The sequence below is a fragment of the Elephantulus edwardii genome, unplaced genomic scaffold (genome assembly GCF_000299155.1).
Source record: "Elephantulus edwardii isolate Elephantulus edwardi_28Jun2011 unplaced genomic scaffold, EleEdw1.0 scaffold00148, whole genome shotgun sequence".
In the NCBI taxonomy this organism is placed as follows: domain Eukaryota; kingdom Metazoa; phylum Chordata; class Mammalia; order Macroscelidea; family Macroscelididae; genus Elephantulus; species Elephantulus edwardii.
In genome coordinates, this window is record NW_006399898.1 from 5,707,702 (window position 1) to 5,731,310 (window position 23,609).

General features: G+C 54.8%; 1 protein-coding gene across 1 annotated transcript in view; it reads left to right on the forward strand.

Annotated features, from left to right (window-relative positions):
* Positions 1-23,609, forward strand: part of KDM2B (lysine (K)-specific demethylase 2B) — a 120,214-nt gene that overhangs the window by 45,433 nt on the left and 51,172 nt on the right. The window contains 4 exon segments of the mRNA XM_006894652.1: positions 8,741-8,856; positions 16,448-16,574; positions 17,871-18,340; positions 23,047-23,133. Of these exon segments, the coding sequence (XP_006894714.1) occupies positions 8,741-8,856; positions 16,448-16,574; positions 17,871-18,340; positions 23,047-23,133 (800 nt within the window).

The following is a 23,609-nucleotide window of genomic DNA, read 5'->3' on the forward strand; positions in this document are numbered from 1 at the left end:
GGGAGCACCCCAGGCTCTGGGAGCATCCAAGGCTCATGGGAGCACTTCAGGCTCCGGGAGCATCCAAGGCTCACGGGAGCACTCCAGGCTCACGGGAGCACCCCAGGCTCTGGGAGCATCCAAGGCTCACGGGAGCATCCAAGGCTCATGGGAGCACCCCAGGCTCACGGGAGCACCCCAGGCTCACAGAACAACCCAAGCCCACGGGAGCACCCCAGGCTCACGGGAGAACCCCAGGCTCCGGGAGCATCCAAGGCTCAAGGGAGCACCCCAGGCTCCAGGAGCACCCCAGGCTCATGGGAGCACCCCAGGCTCTGGGAGCATCCAAGGCTCACGGGAGCACTCCAGACTCCGGGAGCATGCAAGGCTCACGGGAGCACTCCAGGCTCCGGGAGCATGCAAGGCTCACGGGAGCACTCCAGGCTCACGGGAGCACCCCAGGCTCACGGGAGCATCACAGGCTCATGGGAGCACTCCAGGCTCCAGGAGCATCCCAGGCTCACAGGAGCACTCCAGGCCCTGGGAGCACCTTAGCCTCCAGGAGTACTTCAGGCCCCGGGAGCACTCCAGGCTCACAGGAGCACCCCAGGCCCCGGGAGCACCTTAGCCTCCAAGAGTACTTCAGGCCCCGGGAGCACTCCAGGTTTTGGAAACGCTCCATTGCACGCAGGGTAGCTCTGCATGGCCGTGCGCTCCTCCAGCATTCAGAGCTGCCTCCTGTGGCGCCATGGCCTCGCCCACAGTTTTAGGCTTAGCGGCTGGACATTTGTGAGTTTTACGGGTTGGACTGGCCATTGGCAGTCCCTGAGGAGAGGGAACTCAGAGTCTCAGGCTGCAGGAATGAACAGCTGAACTTTCCCCTCACCTTGAACATGGAGCTCCTTGCTAAGACCTGCTGTCCTTGGGTCAGTTTTCACTCGGGACAGGCCCGGGTATGACAGAGCAGAACTGCTTCGGGAGCCTTCGTAGGCTTTTGTCTTTATAGACGGAGATCGCCAGGCCTTTTCTCCTCGACACTAGGGGGCAGGACTGAAGCACCAAACTCATTAGTTGTTATGTTGTTAGGTGCCATCAAGTTAAGATTTATTGTGACCCTTTGAACAAAAGAGCTGAACACCATCCTATCCTGTGCTAACCTCACAGTCTCCAACGCGCTCGAGACCATTGCTGCACTGACAGGCTGAGGCTCTTTGAGTGCAGATGGTTTGTGCCACTCAGGGACCTTTGTCCCTTCTCGCCTCTACCACTGGGGTGATTCCACAGTATAGGACTGAGCAGAGCTGCTCCACAGGGTCTCCAGCGCTGCGGTGTCCACCGAGGCGACTGCCACACCTTCCTCCTTGGAGCAGCCGAGGGATTTGAACCTGAGTGGTTGAGGACAGTGCCTCCCCAACCCTTTCTCCCTCTGCTTAATCTGCCGTCAGATTGGTCTCCGACTTAGAGGGACCCCAGAATTCCCTTTCCTCTTGCCCTTCTCATTATACGGCGATGGTCGTGTGTGGCCTGTGATGCTGGAAGCTTGGCCACCAGTATTTTCCGTACCAGCCAGGGTCACCCGTGATGCGCAGCTTCCACACAAAAACAGACTAGGAAGGACCTGGCTGTCAACCTCAAATAATGACACTGACCCAGGAAAGCCTCACAGAGCAGCAGAGCGTGGTCAGACACGAAGCTGAGAACAAGCCCCTCTGGTGGGAAGGCGCTCAGGAGCGACAGAGAAGAGCTGCCCCTCACCGTAGAGTCTGCTTGAAGGACGTGGGTGGCACCTTTGCTTGTGGACACGGCACAGTTCAGAATGACAAGAAACGGCTGCACGTCCCTGGTAATCATTGGATGGGAAGTGGACGGAGTACGAACGGAGGAAAACTGGAAACCGCTAGAGAGGAAACAGACAGCTTAAGTAAGCATTGAGGGCTGAAGGGGCTGGAGTCGGCTGCTTTTAATTGGATGATGATAGATGAAATGAGGAGGAATGGTGTCACGTTCGTGGTGGAAAAAGCTCTGTTTTGAAGGACCACAAGCCAGTGACAGGACAGTACCCAAACCCCTGCTGGCCCTGACCAGTCCATGTGACCATTACCCACATTTATGCCCAACCGCTAAAACGAGAGATGGTGAGATTGAGGATTCTGACCGACGGCTGCAGTCCGAGATTGATCGTGTAGTCAAGATGCACTCGTGTTACTGGTGATTGGAATGTGAAAGTTGAAAATGAAGGTAACTGAAAAATAGGACCTCGGGGGCAGCCATGATAATGGACAGTGTGTAATCCGTTTGCCAAGACCACTCGGGTATCCGGTTCTTCTGTGGAAAGATAACAGAGTATCTCAGTGTCACCATTGAGGACAATGCAAGATACCAACTTCAGAAGGAGACCATCAGTTGATCATATACAAGTTCAAGTTGAAGCTGATGAAAAAGAAAACAAGTTCATGAGAGTCCAGATACGACTGGGAATATATCTCGCCTGAATTTAGAGACTGTCTCAAGAATAGATTTGATCCGTTGAACACTAATGACTGAAGACCAGACCAGGACGACAACATCCAGGACATCAGGCAAGGACAATACAAGAAGGTCCTTGAAAAGAAGACACCACCATGTAATTTCGAACTGACTCTGAACCTTGCTCTGAAACATGGAGAAGCTCGATATAAAAGCAAATGTGGAAACGGTCAAGTAAAGTATCATTGTGGCATCAAAGAAAAAGGAAGAAATGGAGAAGGAAGAGCTGAACAGAAGATCTTAAGAAAAGGCTCAGGAAGGCAGAAGAGAAGAATTTAAACGGGACGTGAATGATCTGGAGTTGAAAAACTCAAGCAGAAGGGAGCTCTGGTGGCCTAGTGGTAAGAAGCTGCACTTCAATCCCAGAGGTGTGTGGTTCTAATCCACCAGATGCTCTGCTGGAGAAAGAGGGGCAACCTCTTCCTGTTTCAGTCAGATCTGATTTGACGGTACACACAGGTCAAATAAAAATTAAAAAAAAACAACAAAAAACCCCAACCCCAAGTGGAAGAGCATTGTGAGCAAGCAGAAAGATGGAGAGATGGAAGGCCAGTGTTAGGGCGCTGGGAGAGCCCGTGGGCACAGAACCTGGGCGTAGGGGAAAGCGGGGGTCAGAGCTGCAGAGAGCCCCTGGACCACAGGAGTTGGTTGTCATTTGGCCACTTCAGGAGGCAAAGCAAGATCAGCGGTCGATGGTGTTGAAGGAAGAAGTCTAGACCCCTCTGGAGGTGTTGGAACAAAACAAGGGCCCAGGAACTGCTAGCACGTCAGCTGAGACGCTGTAACCATGACTGGGAAGCTGGAAGGGCTTACTCGCCTCTGCCGGGATTTGGAAGGCCAACCAGTTGGAAGAGATCCGTGTTTATGCCCCTTCTGACCACAGATCGTGCCGCGGGATGTAGACATTCTTGAACACCAGCATTAACACTACAGGTGAAGGAAGTTTCGCTGGAGATGATTTAAAAGTTATTGTCAGGGTATAGCAACTATCAGAATTTCAAGCTGGATTCCAGAGTCATGGAGCAAGAGAGGGCAGTGTTGATGTCAGATGGATGTTTGTTGAAAGCAGAAGATGTCAGAAATACTGATGTTTTGTGGATACAGAAAGGCGCTTGACTGTGTGGATGGTACAAATTCCGGATAATGAGATGAGTAATGGGCGTTACAGGACACTTGGCGGTGCTCACATAGCAACTGTATGTTGACCGAGAGGCAGTTGTTGAAGCAAAGGAGTGGCTTCAGATTGGGAAAGGTACGCCTCAGGGTTGTGTTTGTCCACCACGCTCGGTCTGTCTGTATCCAAAGTCCAAGAAGAATGAGGAGGAAGGATTGGAGGAAGACTCAATGATAATCGCTGTTTACAGACAGCATATTCGAGTGACTTGCTCCTGAGGTGGTAAGCTGCCTGTCACGGGAGGCATGCAAGGCTTGGTTAGATGTGTTGTGTCAGGGAGACACTGTCACAGCATTAGCTGCTTGGACCAGGGGAGATAGGAGTGCCCCTCAAGACCAGCAGGCACCCTTGGGAGGAGACGCTGGCCACACTTAGGGTTCTGAGTCAGGTTGGAAACTGGCCTTGGGCCTAGACACCAAGCACTAGTCTGTCTGTGGTGTCAGGTGCAGAGGATGTAACTGTCACTTCCCTCTGTAAAGCAGAGTCCAAACCCCTGACGCACAGCAGCTCCCTGGGACGGCAGATATGCCCTGGACTCCAAGGCTGTACATCTTAGTCGGAGTGGCTGCCTCCCCTTCTCCCAAGGTTCAGCTGGTGGGTTTGAACTACCAGCCTTTCAGCTCACATCCAAGTCTTTAGCCACCGAGGCTCAGATTCATCTGTGCACCTGGACTTTTCTAGAAAGTTGAGCAGGGGGTGACGACTTCTGTGTTAAATACGAGATTTGGAGGTGGCGGGCTTTGCTGGATGACTTTAATGCCCCAGGGTTCCTGTTTGGGATGGAAAGGGAGTACACCTGGTGGGTAGGGTTACAGTGGGCACCTGGCAGGTGTTGCTGGGGCCTGGGAAGGGAGCAGGGGTCCTTCAGAAGGGCAATGACACCTGCAGGTGATGTGGGATTGGGCTCCTGGGCTCAGGGAAACACTGGCATGGTCTTGACCTTGCTGCTGACTCTGTGACCTTGGGCTGTCTCCCCTCCCTCCACCCCACTGTCCTTGGGCCTCTTATGGCCCATAGGACACCAGCATCAAACCCACTGCTGTCCTCCAAAGAGCCTGGAGGACAGAGTAGAGCGTCCCCCAGCCTGTCCGAGGCTGCACTCTGTCCCAAGGGAGCTGGTGCCTTGCTGGCGGGAGCTGTTTGCTGGTCTAAAGGCTGTGGCTGACCTCTCTACCCTTTGAGTCCTCCAGCAGCTCCATGCAGAAAGATGGGCCTTCTCCTTCCGTCTAACAACTGCCAGTTACATTTGCGATTTACAGCTTCAGAGAGCTCGCTGGGGGCTCGGCTCCGAGTGTCTGGCGATGGGTTTTAATCTTCATGGACGTCAGTGTCCTGCACCTCAGCAGCTGCGGGGTTCAGAATGTCCCCCCATCACGGAGCAGCCTAGTGTATAATCACCGTGTCACCAAAACCCCTCAGACAGCCCGCAGGCCGTTTCTCTGGGTTTCCTCACGTGACTGGCTCGTCCCTCGGCTTGGCCTGAAGGCCTCTGTTTATTGCGTCTAGTGCTGCTGACTCAGATGCCAGCGGCCCCAGCGGCCACCAGGCCGGGGACACGTGCTCCCTGCCATCGGGAGGGCGGGTCCTGGTGTGGGAATTCACCGTGGCCCTCCCTGTTTCTTCCCTGGGTGCAGATGAGAAGGGGGCTGGACAGCTTGTCTAATCCAGGCGGTGTTGCCTGACCTACCCGCGAGGCCCTGGCTTGGAAAGGAGAGCTGGGGAAGCTTTCGGACTCCCTTGAGTGTTTGGGGGGACAGGTCCTCTGTCTTCTCATCTCTCCTCTCTCGGCTGATGGTGTGACAGACGTGAGTCAGGGACGTTCCAAGCCTAGGTGAGTGTGTGCAGGAGAGGGTGGAGGCCAGGACACAGCAGAGGGACACGGACCATCCTGCATGGCCGCAGAGATGAGTTGAACGTCGAGGGTTACTGCGTTCAGAGCAGTGTCCCTCGGTCTTCACAGGGTTCCATCGAGGCCAGCCTGGGGCCGCCAGCCGCCCTGGGTCAGAGGCTGGAGCTTTCTCTGGGGAGGGCCACGTGAGCTGGCATGGCCGCCCCTGCTTTGCTGCCCTCGGATTGATTTTTCCTCACGGCTATTGCTGCGTTCTCAGAGATGGCAGGTTCTTGGCTCCCCTTCACCGAGCATGTGTGCGTGTCGGCGCCATGTTTTCAGAGCGCTCGCTCACCTCACGTCTCTGTGTCCGCCTTGGTCGCTCTTGCAATATTTCTTTCAAACCCTCAACTGACTGGCACCTACTCAGAGCTGACCTTCCAGGGAGTTTTCAGAGGCTGTAAATTACACAGGAAGAGATTGCCCATCGTTCCTGCCTCAAGCAGCTGGGGGATCTGAACTGCTTGCATTGAGGATGGCACCCCAATCCTTACCCACTGGTCTGCTTGAATTCCCCGACTTGATACTCAAACAAACACTGCTGGCAAATCTGTCTCAGTTCCCAGTGGCCCTGCCTCCATCGGGGTCCAGGACCGGAGATTTCATGAGAGATCACCTATCTTTCTTCTCCATGGAGCAGCTGGTAGATTCGAACCACCAGCCTCTTGTTTAGCATCTTGCTACTTTATGCACTGTGCTACCGGTGTCCTTCTTAACAGACCACAGTACAGGGTATACATTCCTTTGATATGGACTGGGAATTTTTTTTTTAAATTTTTTTTTTTTAAGAAAGATCATGTGACTCACTTTGTTTGAGAATTGCTTTGTTCCAGGGGTCTGGAGCTAACCCCACAACACCTGTGAGGTCTTCCTGTGCAGGCGTGGGACTCCGTCAACCCTGGTCCTGTCCCCGATTATCTCCCCACCGTACTTTCCAGAGACGCGGCTTCAGTGCTGAGTGGTGGTGGTGGTCTCAGTAATGACAATTTGCTCCTAGGCCGTGCGCGCACTGCTGCCGACCGGCTGGCTGTCATGCTGACCCCAGCTCATCGCGGCCTCCTGTGTTACAGGGACCTCAGAGTGGACTCTGAGAACTGTCCTCTCAGTGGAAGGCGTTTGCCAGGCCGTTTTTACCTCGAGGCATCTGAGAGAGGAATGTGTCAATGGCTGTGGCCAAGCCTGCCCAACACAGGCGGGTGATGAGCTCATGGACGTGGAGGCAGGCCACGTCCCAGAAGCCCTTGTAGCCTGGGCCCCAGCTGTGCCCCAAAGACCCCACATGTCTGCTCTCGGCCCCTGACAGGGACGGGCCCAGCAGAGCCCCTGTCCTCCCCTGAAGACCCCGTCATCTCCACCCTCGCCCCTGGCAGGGACGGGCCCAGCAGCGCCCCTGGGAGCCGCGCAGAGGCTGGCAGCGCTCCCTCCACTGCTGCGTGTCCTGCCCAGTCGGGAACTCAGCTCCCCAAAGGCACTGCCGCCTGCATCCAGGACCAGCACGTCTGAGGCCAGAAGGGCTTCGGGACGTGTCTCCCTGTGCCCTCCGAGTGATGGGATGAAGTGGGGGTGTCTTTCCGAGTTGACAGGATGAAGCGGGGGTGTCTTTGCCACCACGTGTCTATCTCGTCTCTCCTGCTTCTCCAGCTCTTTTTCCTACCTTGGCGTGTTTGGAGAGAGCTCTGGTGGCCTAGTGGTAAGAGGCCACACTGCAGTCCCAAAGGCACCGGGTTCCAATCTACCAGCTGCTCAGCGGGACAAAGACGGGCACTCCCCTCCTGTCGGCTGTCCCTCGCTTCCACCTCAGCTGTACACAGCGGCAACATAGGGTTTTGGAGGGACCTCTGGTGGCTTAGTGGTAGGGAGTTTTGCTACCATCCCAAAAGGCACCTGGTTCAAATCCACCAGCTATTCCATGGGAGACAGATGAGCAATTTCCTGTCATGTGATTAACTACCTCTGAAAGCCCCCTGGAGGGTCAGCCCTGAGCGGCTCGGGCTCCATGTGACTCAGTGCAACTCCTGGGCGGCGTGCTTTGGAGGCAGGTCTGGTGTTGCTGTGTGTGGGGTGGTGGGCTGGTAGCCCGAGGGCTCCACCTCCCTGGCCGACAGCAGTGGGCAGGCTGCCTCCTGTGCACTCGGCCCCCGTGGGAAATCGCTGGAGGCTCAGCGGGGAACATGGGGGAGAGTGTGTGTGTGTGTGTGGCCACGCTGGTCTTACAGGAGCCAGTGTCCATCTCAGACTTCAGACATGCTACCAAGATGGGAAAGTGGAGGGTCCATGAGAAGGAGGAAGAACCTCCCCCGAGGTGGGCCGACCCAGTGACTGGACAGTAGACGGGCCAGCAGGGATGGGAGGAGGGCCAGGGCTGGGCGGGGTTTGCTTTGACGTGCTGAGAGGCCCTTTGAGTTGAAGCTGGCTTGGTGGCCGCATGTGCTGTTAGGGACCTCTCCAAAGTACTCGAATGAGCAGTGGTGTCACTCTGGAGACTAAGGTGCGCCTGATACAGGCCATGGTCTTTGCAATCACTTACTATGCATCAGAGACCTGGACAATGACTAGGGAGGATAGAAGGAGAATTGATGCCTTTGAGCTGTGGTGCTGGAGAAGAGTATTGAATATAAATGAACAGGTTCATCCTAGAGAGGGTTAAAACTGGCTGCTCCTTGGAGGCAAGGATTCTGAAGCTTCGTCTGACATACTTTGGACATGTAAGGTGGGACCAGTCCTTGGAGAGGGACATCATGCTTGGGAGGGTGGAGGGACAGCGCAGGAGAGGAAGACCCTCGATGAGATGGATTGATTCAGTGACTGGGGTAATGGGGGTGGGTGTGTCTGAGACAGTGAGGCTGGCACAGGAGAGAGCAGAGTTTAGGACTGTTGTACACAGAGGTTCTATGAGTCACAGGTGACTTGACAGCACATAACAGCAACACCTACCCAGTGGCTGAGAGGCGCGCTGACCAGGAAAAAAGGCCTGGTGACCTGATGGGAGTGAGTCACTGGGAAGCTATGGAGCAAATTCCACTGTGAGGTTCAAGGTCGCCTTGAGGGACTAAACTCAGGAGTCACCCTGTGGATCACCCGCATCTCCCCTCCCCGCCTCGCTCCAGGGCTCTCTTGTCCCCTCCCCTCCTGCAGCCTGGCTCCCCTGCTCATCCCTCTGCCCTCCCGCCCAGGTTGGATCCACGCAGTCTACACCCCGGTGGACTCGCTGGTGTTTGGCGGGAACATCCTGCACAGCTTTAACGTGCCCATGCAGCTGCGGATCTACGAGATTGAGGACAGAACACGGGTAAGTAGCCCCCTCCCAGACCCCCCGGCTCCCCAGCAGGAAGCTGGGTGCTCTGGTCCTGGGGCTGGAGTACAGGGGTTGCCGGAAAGCTCACCCCAAGTTTCCATTCACCTTTGGCCCAGTGACTTCCCAAACCCCCAAACCCATAGGAAGTGCATCTTGAAAAGCACAGGACTCTTAGGAACCCCGTCTTTTCCTGCTGAGGTGTAGAGTGAAGTTGGGGGGAATGATTTGTGTGCTGTGTTAGAGAAGGCTGGGCCTTGGGTAGACGGCCAGCCTCGATCAAGGGTGTATATCCCCCCACCCCACCCAGGTGATGGGAGAGGGGTCCTGGGGCAGCCAGAGTGCAATCGGCGGGCCCCTTGCTCCTCCAGACTGAGGGTGGTCGTTTTGTGACAGTGACATCAGTTGGCACGCAGACATAGGTCAACTCTCTCCCCGTGCTGAATCTGTGGGAGCAGGGTGGGCAGTGAAGGGGCCTCCTCCTCACCACAGCTCCTCAAATAGCTTAGATGTGCCAGACTTGACCTGCTGGCCCCAGTGGGGCAAAACAGGCCTTTTTTTGCTTCCTCTTTTCATTTAATGATCTCCTCTCCTCTCCTCCCCTCCCTTGTTCCTTTCTCCTTCCTTCTTCCCTTCCTTCCTTCTCCATCCTTCTCTCCTCTCCTTCCTTCCTCCCTCCCTCTTTTCTTTTAAAAAACCATTTTATTATGTTTGGTTGACAGTTTACATTCTTTTTTCCCCCCTTAATGATGATGCAAGGCTTTTTTTAAAAAAAAAAAAGAATTCTGATAGAACCACAGAGCCTGAAGTTTACATTTTCACAGGCGTGCTGTTCATGTTTCTTGTTGTTGTTGCGTTGTACTCTGGAGAACACACAGCAGTCGCTGCACTCTGGGGCTGTCCCATGCAGTGTGGGGAACCCACCCTTTGCAAACACCTTCCCCTCGCTTTCCTAAGCTCTTCCTCTCCTGTGACCCGCATTCACCACGATCTGCCAGTCAGAGTTCTGTGGCATCTGTTGGTTTGAAATTTAACTACTTACTATAAATTGGGTGAAAGCTTAGAGAGCAGGTTGATTTTCCCTTCAGCAGTTCACACACATCTGTTTCACGTCATCGGTTCTAGTCTTCGTGGTGTAAGCTCACTCTTCTCAGTCCCCCCGTGTTTCCTGTTTCCACTCAGCCTCCTTTCCTCGCCCCTCCTCCCCTGGGCAGATGCCACCCTTTTGATCTCGAATGGTCGATCGTTCTAATTCCATGCAGTTGGGTGCATTGACTGTGTTGTGCAGCCGTTACCACTGTGTCCTTCCGGGACAATCTGTCTCATCCCTGAGAGCACCCTCCAACCTCCCTTCTCCCCAGCCCCTCTTTTTGTCCTGTGAAGGCCACCGAGTCGAAGGCCATCAGTTGAATCTGACTGCCGGTGGTCCTGGGAGCGGCAGGCTGCCGGCCCTGCATTGCCCCGGGTCCCCCCTCTCCTCTCCACCAAGCCCCGGATCTCTCTGCAGCTTCAGGTTCCCCCTCTTTTTGGGGTCTTGCTGTGTCTGCTGACTCCTCCCCACCAAACTTGGGGTCTCCCTATGGGCCCTGGTTCCTCCTCTCTTGCCCACCAAGCCTTGAGTCTCCCTCCTTTTTTCCCTACCGAGGCTCAAGTTTTCCTCCAGGCCCCTGTCCCTCTTCTCCCCACCAAGCCTTGGGTCTCCCTGCGGGCTCTGGCAACCGTGAGTCTACTGTGTGTCTCTCTGGATTTGCTGGTTCTGGAAATGCCCTGTTAGTGGAATCGTACATGTTGTTTTTGACTCTTTTTTTCATGTTTTTTTGGTCCACCTGTGCTGTAGGATGTATCTGTACTTCATTTCATCCTGCCCTTTTAAGTACATGTCTGTGTGTCTATGTCTGTATGCCTATGTCTGTGTCTGTGTGTCTATGTCTGTGTCTGTGTGTCTATGTCTGTGTCTGTGTGTCTATGTCTGTGTCTGTGTGTCTATGTATGTGTGTTTGTGTCTGTGTGTCTGTGTGCCTATGTCTGTGTCTGTGTGTCTGTGTGCCTATGTCTGTGTCTGTGTGTCTGTGTCTGTGTGTCTACGTCTGTGTGTCTATATCTGTGTCTGTGTGTCTGTGTCTGTGTCTGTGTGTCTATGTCTGTGTGTCTATATCTGTGTCTGTGTGTCTATATCTGTGTCTGTGTCTGTGTCTGTGTGCCTGTGTCTGTGTCTGTGTGCCTGTGCCTGTGCCTGTGTCTGTGTCTGTGTGTAACTGAACCTTTACAGTTAGCCCAGTCTTCACTGTACGTCAGTGATTCCAGTACTCTCATCACCTTGCTCTACCAGCACCAGTGTCCATTTCCAGAATCTTCCCCTACAGCGATGACGCTTCAGCTCGTCCCCCAGGCCTCCTGGGACTTGGGTCTGGCCGAGCACTGCTGCGTCTTTCCTTTTTCTATCTCTGATCTTCTCCCTGTGGGGCTCATCTCTTCTTGGCCTTGGTCTCAGGGATGACGTTGGGTGTGGCGTACCTGGACCCTCTGGAGATTTCTCTCTGCAGTGCCCCGCCCTGGCCGGTTCAGCCTGGTCAGCATGCTGTTGTCGGCAGCTGCCCTGTGCTGTCAGCCGGCTGTGTGCACCGTAGGCCGAGACGTTGCTGGCCCCACGCCGTCCTCGCGCTGAGGTGGTCTGCATGCAGCCGTTTTGGGTGAATCTAACCATTTCAACAGTCCAGCTGTTGGGGAATCTCGACTAAGACTCCCTGGGACCCCAGTGTTGTACTGAGCGGTCAGTGATGATGAAGGCCGGAACCTGGGGTGTTGCTGTGTCGTTGCTCAGATTTGCAGAGACTGGGACCATCGGCAGGGCCCTTGTTCTGTGGACATACGTCCCCTTCTTCCTGGTCCTGCCCAGACCTGAGGAAGGAGCCCTGTGGGGGACACAGCCCCACAGTGGTCAGACAGCCCTACCCGTCATTAGGGTGCAGCCCCGACATGGCCCTGCGGTTGCCAGTGGGTACACAGTAGTCTGGAGGGGGGCGTCAGCCCTGCCCCTTGTGGGGGACACAGCCCCTCTGTGGTCAGGGGGGGTCAGCCCTGCCCCTCGTGGGAACACGGTCCTGCAGTGGTTGGGAGGGACAACTCTGCCCCTTTTTGAGGGACACGGTCCCGTGGTGGTGAGGAGGAAGGCTCCCATTCCCCTGCAGTCAGTACCCGCCACATCTGTCTGGGGTCAGGCGCGGTCTGGGGTCCAGCCAGCTGCCCTCTGGCTGTCCCCGCAGAGAGGCCCCGCCTGTGTTGAAGCTGTCAGCAGGTGCAGGACAGCAGAGAAGCCGAGAGGCGGTCAGCCATTGACTTTCTAGGCAGTTCCTGGAAGCCACGCTGGGCTGGGTTCCTCAGGCCGCCTGCTGGGCGACCACCTCCCTCCCTGGGGATTCTGGATCTTTCTTCTTGAAGGAGTTGGGCCCTGCGAGAGCTGAGTGGGGGTTAACGCAGGGAACCTGAGGCCGCAGTGAGATGAGCCGCTGCCGATTCCCCTCCCCCAGGCCGCAGTCCTCGCTGCGAGCGGACGCCCATCTGGCTTCCCAGAAGCACTTGGAAGGGGGGGTACTGTGGGCAGGCTGGGCTGCAGCCAGTGGCCCGCTGCTTCATCTGCTTTGATTGCTGGTCTTTAGAGAGGGGCTTGGCCGTGAGACCCACGGGTTGATGTGTTGGGAGCCCAGGAGGGGCAGGCACACGGTGGGAGCCGGCCCTGAAGGCAGACATGGAGCTCCTCGGCCGGCCTCTCTCCTCTCATCCCTTAGAGAGGGAATGGCCAGTTAAAAATAGGTTCCTGAGAGTCCAAAAACGTGCCTGGGGTGGTGAGGCTGTCTCTAAGCCCCGTGGATTAAGTTCGTTTTAGACAGTCTGTCTTTGATGGATGGATGCCTTTTCCCGTCAGAGGACCCCAGGATTGTGTCCCTGGGGTCGAGAAGCCGCTGCATTTGATGTGTCAGTGATGATAGGAGGGTTTCCATGCAGCGTGCCTTCTTGAAAGGAAATCAGGGTTGGGGAGACATGTCTGTCGACCTCCTCTACTTCCGGCCACTCATGGTTAAGTAGCAGCCCCAATGGTAAGCATTAAGCTGACAGCCAGCAGGTCTAGAGTTCAACCCACCCTCTGCTCCTTGGGAGGACAAGGAGGCAGCTTCCTAAAGATGTCCAGCCTGGGACACCCCAGGAGCCACTCGGGTCTGTCTCGGAGCCCGGTGATTCCCAGTCACTGGGATATAGGTTTGCGGTTTGATTATGAAGGTGGAAAGAAGTATTGCTCCAGAGTGGATGAACCATGGCTGCTGAGGTTAAGATAACATTTTAGTTATTCTTACGACATATTTTGAATTCTAGTCTCACTGGAGAGGAGAACCAGTAAACTTGAACCCATTGCCCTGGAGCTCATGCAGGCTCCGGTGATCCTCCCCTGGCCTCCTGAGGCTGGAAATTTTTACAAGAGACTACCTCATTTTTTTTTTCCTCCCATGGAGCGGGTGATGGATTTGAACCACTGACCTTTCAGGTAGCTAGCTGCCCAACACATAGTGAACTATGCCGCCAGGGCCCCTTGTGGGAAGCAAGAGGAGTGTCCGAATGCTCATTCTTTAAATTGCCTTCCCTCTTATCTCTCTCTTTTATTCTTTTTTTTCTTCCTAATGTCGCTAATGAAAGCAGCCTTTCCAGGAGAGGTAATGCCCCATGCCCTGAACCCCCACAGCCAGTGAGTCTGTTTGGAAAAGGTGAAGAGTTGACCTTTCTGCTCCTCTTTTCCCTTCCATTGAATTTTTATTTTATTTTCTTTTTTGCCATTGTTATTTTTGTTTTTGTTTTTTCCAAGAGGGAAAAAAACCCCCACCCCACCCCACGACCATTTTTCAAACCCTGTCACCCCCCTTCTATTGTGGTTCTCAGGTTCTTGAGATTTGGGAGTTCTAGACACATTTTCGAGTCATTCAACTTGAAGATGCCTCCCTTCTCCACCTTTCTCCTAAGGTGACGGCTTGGGCCGCTCAGGGGGAGCTGAGAGGGCAGGTGCTGCTCAAACAGTCCTTTGGGGGACACAGATTGAATCTTTGAGGACCACTGGGAGTTGGGGTCCCCTCACAGCCGGAGCTGCATACTGTGTGACTATGTGTTCCCTGTTTGGATGCAGCCGGTCAGCGGCTCTGTTTCGTGCTGAGCCCCTGTGTTTAATGTCCCCAGGCCTGTGGCTGAACCTTTGCAAAGCAAAGAGTGGAAGGTGACACCCCCTATGTTAAGCCCATTCTTTACACATTTTGTTTCCTGCATGCTCTCTTGGAAAAACAAAACCAAAAATGCTGTTAAGAAAATGTGAATTCCTTCTTCAGCATCTGTTCTGGCCCAGCTGGTTTCCCTGGGGCTTTCCACAGTGAGGGACATGTCTCATCTCCTTCTGAAATACAGCACCCCAAAATATTTTTCCTAATCAGTCAGTGGTGGGAGATCTCAGTTGGTTCCTGAAATTTTGAAATGTCCGAACAAACTTCAGAATGTTTTACTGATTGACTCTAGAGTCAAAAGATGAGTTGGCCTGGCCTCCGCCTGTATTTTGGATTTTGGAAATAAGTTTTAAAATCATTTGGTCCCTCTTTGCTCTGGAGTGAGGGAGGGGGCTTCAGCCCCCCAAACCTTCAGTGTCTGCCTCATGGAGACCCTCACTCTTTTCAGTTCAGTAGAGCTTCGAAACAAGGGATGAATCTTCTCCCAGCAGTGAAACCGGGGTTGTCAGGAAAGTAGCTGGAGTCAAGGAAACCAACCGCTGTATTTGACCCCAATTCCTTGCAACCTCCCCGTGGAGCTCAAAAGCATGTGGTGGCCGTGGTCTCATTCCAAAGCATACCATCCACCAGAGGCAGGGCGAGCGCGTGGACCCGTTACACAGACGGGAATGTGGACAGATGGTAACTGGGCTGAAAGCTACGCCAGCAGCAGGGCCTGGAGTGGATGAACTGGGAGCTCAGAGCTCAGAGGACAGGGCTCCACATAAGGAAGGAGTGTTTCTGGGAAGCGGAAGCCTGGCCTGCTTGTGTTTATATCTACACGGAGGAGGTCCCTGGGTGGGTAAGAGGCTTGTTTTCAACTACTGATCAGAAGGTTCGCACGTGGCCAGCAGCGACGAGGAGTAAAGGCCTGGTGCAGCCCACCAAACCCCGTGCAGCATATCGATGCCTTGTTTACATCGGCAGAGCATGCTTGAAGAGGGTGCTAGCTTCATGCACACACCCTGAGTCCCTGTAGGCTAGAGGGGGTCCCTGGCACAAGCAGCATCCCCCAGACGCAGCCATACAGGCCTCCAAGGGTGGACAAGCTAGGTCAGTGTGTGATGCTTAGAGAAGAGGGTCCAGTGGGGAGAAGCAAGCACTGCCCTCCTTTGACCCTCCTTTCTTCCTTGCCTGTTCTGGCTCTCTGTGGCCATCCATGCTGTTGCGTCCCCTACTGCCCAGCTTCTCATCTATACAGATCTGGTTCCGCTACAGTGGAGCCCAGGCCTTTTTACCATCCCCACGCCCTCGAGGGGCCCACCTTCAGAACCAAGGGTGTACACCTCTGGAGTTAGGATGGCTCCAAGCATCATCAGGTGGCACTAGGTTGGCAAGGAGGAACTGGAGGTTGGAACAAATGGCCACGCCCCTGGGGGCAAAGGCCACGCCCACAGGAGAGACACTCCCTGCCACTAGACCACGCCCACCGTGCAGATGCGTCTCCATCCGAGGCCACGCCCCTGGGTGGCAGACCACGCCCATCCTCACTCCCCTGCCCCACCCCAGACTGGTCCAGGAAGCTCTGGTGGCCTTTGGTAAGGAGCTGTGCTGCCATGCTCGTGACTCATGGTTCGAATCCTCTTCACTCCTCTGGGAAAAACAGGTGGACAGTTTCCTCCCATGTGATTTACTGTTTCTGAAAACCTGCTGGAGGGTCAGCTCCGGGTCGGTGCTGACTCAACAGCACATAACCATGGTCTAGGCCCTAGGGAGTTGCGCTCTAATCCAAAGATGGGGCCTCTGCGCGGGTTCGAATCCATCAGTGTCTCCTTAGGAGGAAAACGGGCAGCTTCCTCTTGTAGAGGCAGCTAGGAGTCAGTTCTGCCCCACTGGCCAGGAGAGGTGAACGTGGGAGCAAATGGGTAGGGTTCAGGGGCCGACTCTGTTTTCTAGTGGAGAGAGTGAGACGGCCGAATGTTCTAGAAAGGAAAAGCACCACCCTTGTCTGCTGTAATTGGAATCGGCAGGTGGCCCCTGCCCTTTGTGCTGGCCTAGCTGGCTGGCTGCAGCGGGCAGGAGCCCAGCGCACCGGTAAACCTGGATGCGCAGACGATGCGCACAGACACCACTGCTCCTCTCGCCTCCTCCTCCTCCTCCTCCTCGCCTCGTGCATGCTGCTGGCATCTGGTCCCCGGGCGCCTCCCCCAGCCCCTCGTTTTGTGCGCTTGCTGCTCGGCTGGTCTGGTGACATGTCCGCGGCGCCCTCCCGTTAGACCCCTGGACGTGCCGACCCCTCGCCGGCTTGCTGCACCCCCGGATGCTGACCACCCTCCACCCGCGTGTGCTTGCAGGTGCAGCCCAAGTTCCGGTACCCCTTCTACTATGAGATGTGCTGGTATGTCCTGGAGCGGTACGTGTACTGCGTGACCCAGCGGTCCCACCTCACCCAGCAGCACCAGAGAGCGTCCATGCTGGTTGGTGAGTGTGCGCCGGGTGGCAGGGTGGCCGGGTGGACACCTCCCAGGGGCCTGGGTTCTGGGAATGCAGTCAGTGTGCCGGAAGAGCCCTGGAGGTCCGTCCTAGTCTACAGGGGGGAAAGCCTTCCTCCTCAGTCCCCACTGGGAGCCGCGTTTGTGGCTTGTCCTCAGCTGTGAGCGGGCCCTGGCACCATCGCTGCCATGGGAGATGCACCACTGAGAAGTCAGGGCTTTTGCCTCCTTTCAGGGCAGCAGGAGGAACCTGGTGGTGCCCTCGCCAAGCACTGGGCTGATAAGAGGAAAATCTGGGCTCTTTATGCCCCTGATTATCCTTACAGAAAGTTGAGGTCCATCAGCTCCCATAAGCAGCACAGGCATGGACACCCTACAGAGCTGTTCCGGTCAGTTGTAAAGGGCTACCAGAATCACGCAGAGGAGTCAGAATCTGCTCCACTCAGTGGTGCGGGGTGAGCTTGTCCGGACCCCTAGCCCCAGGCCATCTTGGAGCCTGGGGCCACTGACCGAAGCTGGCCTGTAAGATCACAGGGTGGCAAGAGAAAGGCCATAGTTACAGCTGCTGCCCCACCACCTTTGCTTAAAGGGATCCCTTCACCCCCAGAATGGCGTGTCCTCTGATCTCCTGCCTCAGACGCCCACCTGTCCTGCACCTTGCAGCTCCTGGTGCTGCGGCCCCTCCCCTGGGCTCCTTCTGCACTTCCCCTGTGCGGAGGCCTTTTCTCTCAAAATCCAAAGACCATGTCCACTGCCAGGATTAATTGATCAGAAATTGGTACTCTATCACCTTCACTTCTTAAGTTTTCAAAAATGGTATAATTTAGTTCCTTTTTAAAAATTGCTCCTTTTTTAAAAACGCATGAAAGGGGATTTTTTGATTCACATCCATTGTATTTCACACCTCACTTCATTGATATCCTTTGATTTCCTTTTGTAAAAAAAATGTCTGTTTCTATCAAAACTGTTCTGTGACCTTTTCCTTTGGAGTTGTGTGTATGTGTGGGTGTGTGTGTGCGTGTGTGCATGCTTTCTCTGTCTTGTTTTGCTCCGTTGGTAATACGTATTCCGGATGTGTTCCGAGTGGTGAAGGCACCTGCCTGAGCACATAGCTGGCAGGAAGCAGAGCAAGGATTTGAACCTGGATCTCCCTGACCTCACGCTGTCTCCTCTTTGCAGAGGAGGGAGAGCATCTCACCAGGACTGTCCTCTGGGAGGGGGGGAGCCTCCAGCAGGAAGTTGGCGTGCCCCTCACGTTAGACTTTCTGTAACCGCTGCCCCACAGATGCCCCGGGAAAAGCCAGTGTAGACGGCTTCTCCTCAGATTCCTGGCCAGAAATGGATGAGGAATCCTGTGAACAGAACCCCCCAGAGGAGGAGGGGAAGGAGCAGGAGAAGGCTGAGGAGAAGGTGCCGAAGGGACCAGCCTCCGGCCCTGCCTCGCCCCCTGGCCCCCCGGCCGAGGACCTGGAGACCTCCGGGAAGAAGCCCAAGCCTCCTGCCATGCGCTTCCTCCGACGGACCTTATCTAACGAGTCGGAGGACAGCGTGAAGTCCGCCTCGGCGCCCGCGGACTACCCCAAGACGCCCACCGGCTCTCCCACTGCCGATGCTGCTGCCAAATGGACCCACCTCACCGAGTTTGAGCTGAAGGGCCTGAAAGCGCTGGTGGAGAAGCTCGAGTCGCTCCCCGAGAACAAGAAGTGTGTCCCCGAGGGCATCGAGGACCCACAGGCCCTCCTGGAGGGCGTCAAGGTGGGCAGGGTCTCGGAGGCGGGCAGCTGACCCCCAGGACCTGTAGGAGGGTGTTCAGTTGAGCAAGGGTCTTGGAGGTGGACAGCTGACCCCTGGCCTTGTTGGAGCCATCAAGGTTGGCAGGGGTCTCAGAGGGCAGGCCGCTGACCCTCAGACACTCTCCCCGGGTGGCAAGGTAGGCAGGGCTCAGCAGGTAGCAGCTGCTCCCCGGCCTTCCGAGGTGGACAGAGGTCGAGCCGACTGGCCAGCTGAGGTTCTGTTCAGCTGACCTGGCTAGGGGGTGGGCGCATACTGTCTGGGGGGTCTGTCCTGGTGCTAGTGGGGACCTTCTGGTCTAAGTGAGCCCATGGAGGGCGTCAGCTGGCCCCTGCTCTGTGGTTGACAGGGTGACCTTTCTTGGCCCCTGGGTGGCAGGTGTTGGGGGCCACAGTCCCGCAGCATGTGAGGTTCCTTGGTGGGGATTCGCACCCAGGTCTCCTGCTGCATGGAAGACGGGGATTCCACTGCTGTCGGTCCTCTTCCACATGCTGGTTTTCCAGCAGCCTGTGGTCAGCAGTTCTCCTGACACCTGTCTCTTGTCTTAACCATCACGATTGGGTCACAGCATCGATGGCGTTTCTAATCATTAACGGCCTCCCTTGGGAGACATGGGGCCCGAATCCATTGATCACTAATTAAGCCCTTTGAGAGCAGTTAGCATAAGGGGCACAGTGACCCAGCAAGCTTGTGTCCGTGGTTATCCCATTAGGCCGGACACTGGTGGCTTCCAGAAGGTTCCATGACCCCAGCTCTAGAAGCGAAGGCTCAGTGGGTGTAACCTGGTGCCCCGGGCTGGTGTGCACATGCCCAGCCTCCCTGGTCTCGGTCCCAAGAGCCCCAGCAAGGGCATCAATTCAGACAGGTCCTCAGGAAGCTGGTGACACACTTCGCTTCAGCGCAGACTGTTTGTCTAGTTAGAGAAACATCTCCAGTTAGAGTCCTGTCTTCCCGGAGTCTGTCACCATCAGGGACTTGCCCGGGGACAGTGCTCGGGCGTGCGGCGGGGGGCCCACGTCTGAGACCTCTTCAGACTCAAGGGCTCTCGGGACAGGCTCTCTGCTAATGGGCCTCACAGCTCTGCTGGGGAGCCCTGCTGGGGCGCCCGTCTAGAGCTCGGCCTCCCGCCGAAAGGTCATTGGTTCAAGCCCGCCGGTGGCTCTTGCGCCCTCCCGGTGACTCCTGTGCCCTCCCAGTCGCTGCCGTTCATCCCTTTCCACCTCACTGGCCGCCCGTCTCACTATCTGTCCATCTTGTTGCTGATTCTGCTGCACTGCTAGCCCTTCTGGGGGCTGGTCCCTACTGATAAGGCGTCCCAGGGGTGTGAGATGAGCAGTAGGAAGAAGGACCCAGCCGGGAGACCTCCTGGGGCCGTCCTTCCCTGTCCCGTGAGTCATGACAGGCCACAGTTGGCTACTCCAGCAACAATGTCAGCAGCAGCTTTTAGCAACCAGACGTCCCTGGAGAGGCCTACCTGGTGCCTGGGGGTCACTAGTCCCCCTCAGAGAGCTGAAAGGACAAGGGGTCTGAGCCCCTTCAAAAGGAGGTGCCAGGAAAACAGGCGAGTGGGCATAATTTCAGTCAGAAGCAGAGCACCATTTGCAAACTGCTGGCCCATGGCCCAAAACAGCCCCCACATGTGTTTGCCTTACTTAAAAAAAAAAAAAGTTACAACGGCAGTCGGCACTTGAAAGTCAAGATCGCTGTTTCTTTTGAAAAATTAGAAATCTAGAGAGGCTTGCATTTCTACAGCATTGCCCTCTTTTAAAATGTGGAGTGTGGTCTTAGTTTGGCACAGACCTCACCACTCCTTATTGTCCTGCCATCCGAATTTATTTATATCTTTCACTTGATCTATTTGGTCCCTGTAGTCATTTGAATTTGCTAGTGGTTGGGCCTTGGATAAAACAAAACCAAACCCCTAGTCTCACTCAAGTTGATTCCAACTCCTCCTGTCCCATTGGGTTTCCAGCACTGGAATCTTTGCAGAAGCAGATAGGCATAGCTTTCTTCTGTGGAGCGGCTAGTGGATTTGAACTGGCAGCCTTTCATATAGGATCTGAGTGTCTAACCACCATCCCACCAGCGCTCATTGTGTCTTAAGAAGCTTCTGTGTGTTGTAGGATAAGGGCAGACTAGAATGTGTTTTCGGGGTCCCAGACCCCTCTCTTCCACGTGGGTCTCCTGGGAAGGGGGGATTGAGAGGCTTCTGCTAAACACACAGGATTTTCTTGATAAGCCTCCCTCACAGGGTGGTTCTTAATAAAGGGATAACATTATTTTTAGGATGAAGAAACACTGACATCTTCTGGAGAAGGGCATGAGACTCATGTGGATTATGGAGAGAAATCTAGAGAATGCCAGGGAAATTGCTGCCTGTCAGCAGCTGCCCTGTGACCGGGCAGCTGGCCAGTGACAACGGCATCTCAGTGGCCGAGTGATTCTCGATAGCATTGCTGTCAAGTCGATTCCAGCTCACAGTGCCATCGCGGGCCTCAGGACAACCGCGGGCTGTCCAGTTTTCTCTTTGTCTTCTTTCCTTATAATTGTAAATTGTGATTTCAGTGGAAGTTACAGAATAGATTGGTTTTCCATTCGACCGGTTAGACACATTTTGTCTAAGCATTAATGAGTGCAATTCCCACATGGTAGCAGCACTCTTCCCTCTTCATTCCTGTGTTTCCCATTTCCATTTGCCCTGCTTTCTTACCTCTTCTGATTTCTGAACTTTGTCCCAAAGCAAGTGCTACCCTCTTTAAATTATTCAGTTAGGAGTCAAAGTTTACAAACCATTTTCTAACCATTCACACACATTATTTCCTTTGAGAACTTTAATTGTTGTTTGCTATTGTTACGTGCTAGCAAGTCGCTTGTGACTCATAGTGAACCTGAGTACAATAGCTCAGAAGCCTAACCTGTCCTGAGCCAGTCTCACTGACTCTGACACACTTAACCTCATTGCCCCAGTTACAGTATCAGTCCGTCTCATCCGGAGTCTTCCTCTCCTGCACTGTCCCTCCACCCTTCCAAGCATGATGTCCTTCTCCAAGGACTGGTCCCTCTTGACCACATGCCCAAAGTATGTGAGACAGAGCTTCAAAATGCTAGCCTCAAACGAGAACTTGGTTTCACCCTCTCTAAGACAGACTTGTTTTCTTGGCGGTCCATGGTATGTTCAAGACTCTTCTCTAGCACCAAAACTCAAAGGCATCGATTCTTCTTCTATCATCCGCAGTCATTGTCCAGCTCTCTGATGTATAGCAAAGTAATTGCGAAGACCATGGCCTGGATCAGGTGCTCCTTAGTTTCTAGACTGACATTGTTGCTTCTCAGTACTCTGGAAAGGTCTCTGACAGCAGATTTTCCTAATGCAATTTGTTGTTTGATTTCCTGACTGCTGGTGCTAGGAGTGTTGATTGTGGAGCCGAGCAAGCTGTAATTGTTAACAACCTCAATCTATTCTCCATCTATCATGATACTGCCAGTTGGACCAGTGGAGAGAATCTTTGTCTTCTTGATGTTGAGCTTCTGTCCATATTGAAGACTATGGTCCTTGACCTTCTGCAGCAAGTGCTTCAGGTCCTCCAATGATAATTGTGACTGGGGTAAAAGGGCTATAGAGAGTGGTGTCCACATTATTATTCCTGTTTGTACAATCAAGTCTGACCTGGCCCCCAGCTGGCCCTGTAACAGATTTTCAGAGGCAGGAAATCTCATGGGAAGAGATTGCCTGTCTTTCTCCCATGGAGCAGCTAGTGGATTTGAACCGTGCACTCTTGCATTGGCAGTGCAATTCCTTACCACGAAGCCACCAGATGTTGATGACATGCTAATGACAGTACCTGTAATATGATCTATGTTCATGAACGAGGCTGTAATTGTCCAAACACCATCACCTTCCTAGGACGGCAATGAGGCCCGCTGCTCTGCCCTCAGCTGGGTCCAAAAGACTGAGGCTTCCTCAAGGTCAAGGGACTATCAGCTGCAGAACTTGAACTCAGACCTTCTGATTCTCCAGTCAGTCCTCCTGCCACTGCAACTAGCATAGTGGTCAGCTTAATGAGTGAGGGTGCGGGTGCACCTCGGAGATATAGTGGGTTCCATGCAGGTCCCCGAAATACAGCGACTGTCTCAGTAAAGTGTGCCGCACGCATATTCTGGCTTCCCAGGGCGTGTGAGGTTACGTGTGTGCTATGGCATACATGTGTTATGTATGTCCAGAAGTGGATGAGCCCGGTAAGAAAGCTGGAATGACCAGGTGAATGCGTGCTGGTAGCAGGATGGTGCCGGCCAGCTTGTTGGGGTTGGGGGGACAGACCTGGCCGTCTGCTCCTGTAGCGATGACACCTGGAGGTCCTGGGGAACAGTTCTCTGTCATGTGGGGTTACAATGAAAGGAAATTAACTGCGGGGCAACACCAGGTACAGTGTACCCCACACCAGTGGGGAGAGCTGCAGACTTTCAGGTGCTCGCGGATGGAGCCCTGGAAGGGAGGGGAAGTGTGTTTAGGGGACCCAGAGGTCCCTGGGACGTGGTCTGCATTGTGCGTCTTGGTGGGAGGCAGGCGTTGAGGGTGGTGGGCTCCCCTCTGACCTCCGCCCTCGTCCCAGCCTCGGTGCCCTCGAAGGTCGCCCCTCCGTCCTGCTGACCGCCCCTTTGTTCATCCGCAGAACGTCCTGAAGGAGCATGCGGATGACGACCCCAGCCTGGCCATCACTGGGGTCCCCGTTGTCACGTGGCCAAAGAAGACTCCAAAGGTAAGAGGCGTGGCGTGTGGTGTGGACATGGGCTCCCCTCTGCCCTGTGCTGTTCTGCAGGGCACCCTGGGGGGAGCCCGTTGTGAAAGGCACCTCATTTAAGAGACTCGGGGTGCGCATCCTGCACGCACTTTCATCTCGTCGCGATCATGTCTGAAGCCGCAGACGCGCATCGGCCTCCTGGCGACGCAGGCTTAGGCTTCCGGCTGCTGACAGAAAGGTCAGTGGTTCAGACCCACCAGTGACTCCGCACGCGGGAAGACCCTCAGTCTGTTTCTTCCAAGACTGAGCAACAAATGAAGAACCCAGACCCGCTGTAGTCGGCGTGGATCCGGCTCTGTATGTCGCTGGGGGACGGTGGAACCGCCCCCCAGGGTGTCCAAGGCTGTAAATCTTCACAGGCCCGCCCACGCTGTGTAGGGCTGGACTGAGGGTCCAGTCCACCAGCCTGTCCGTGGGAGGGTGAGCAGCCTCCT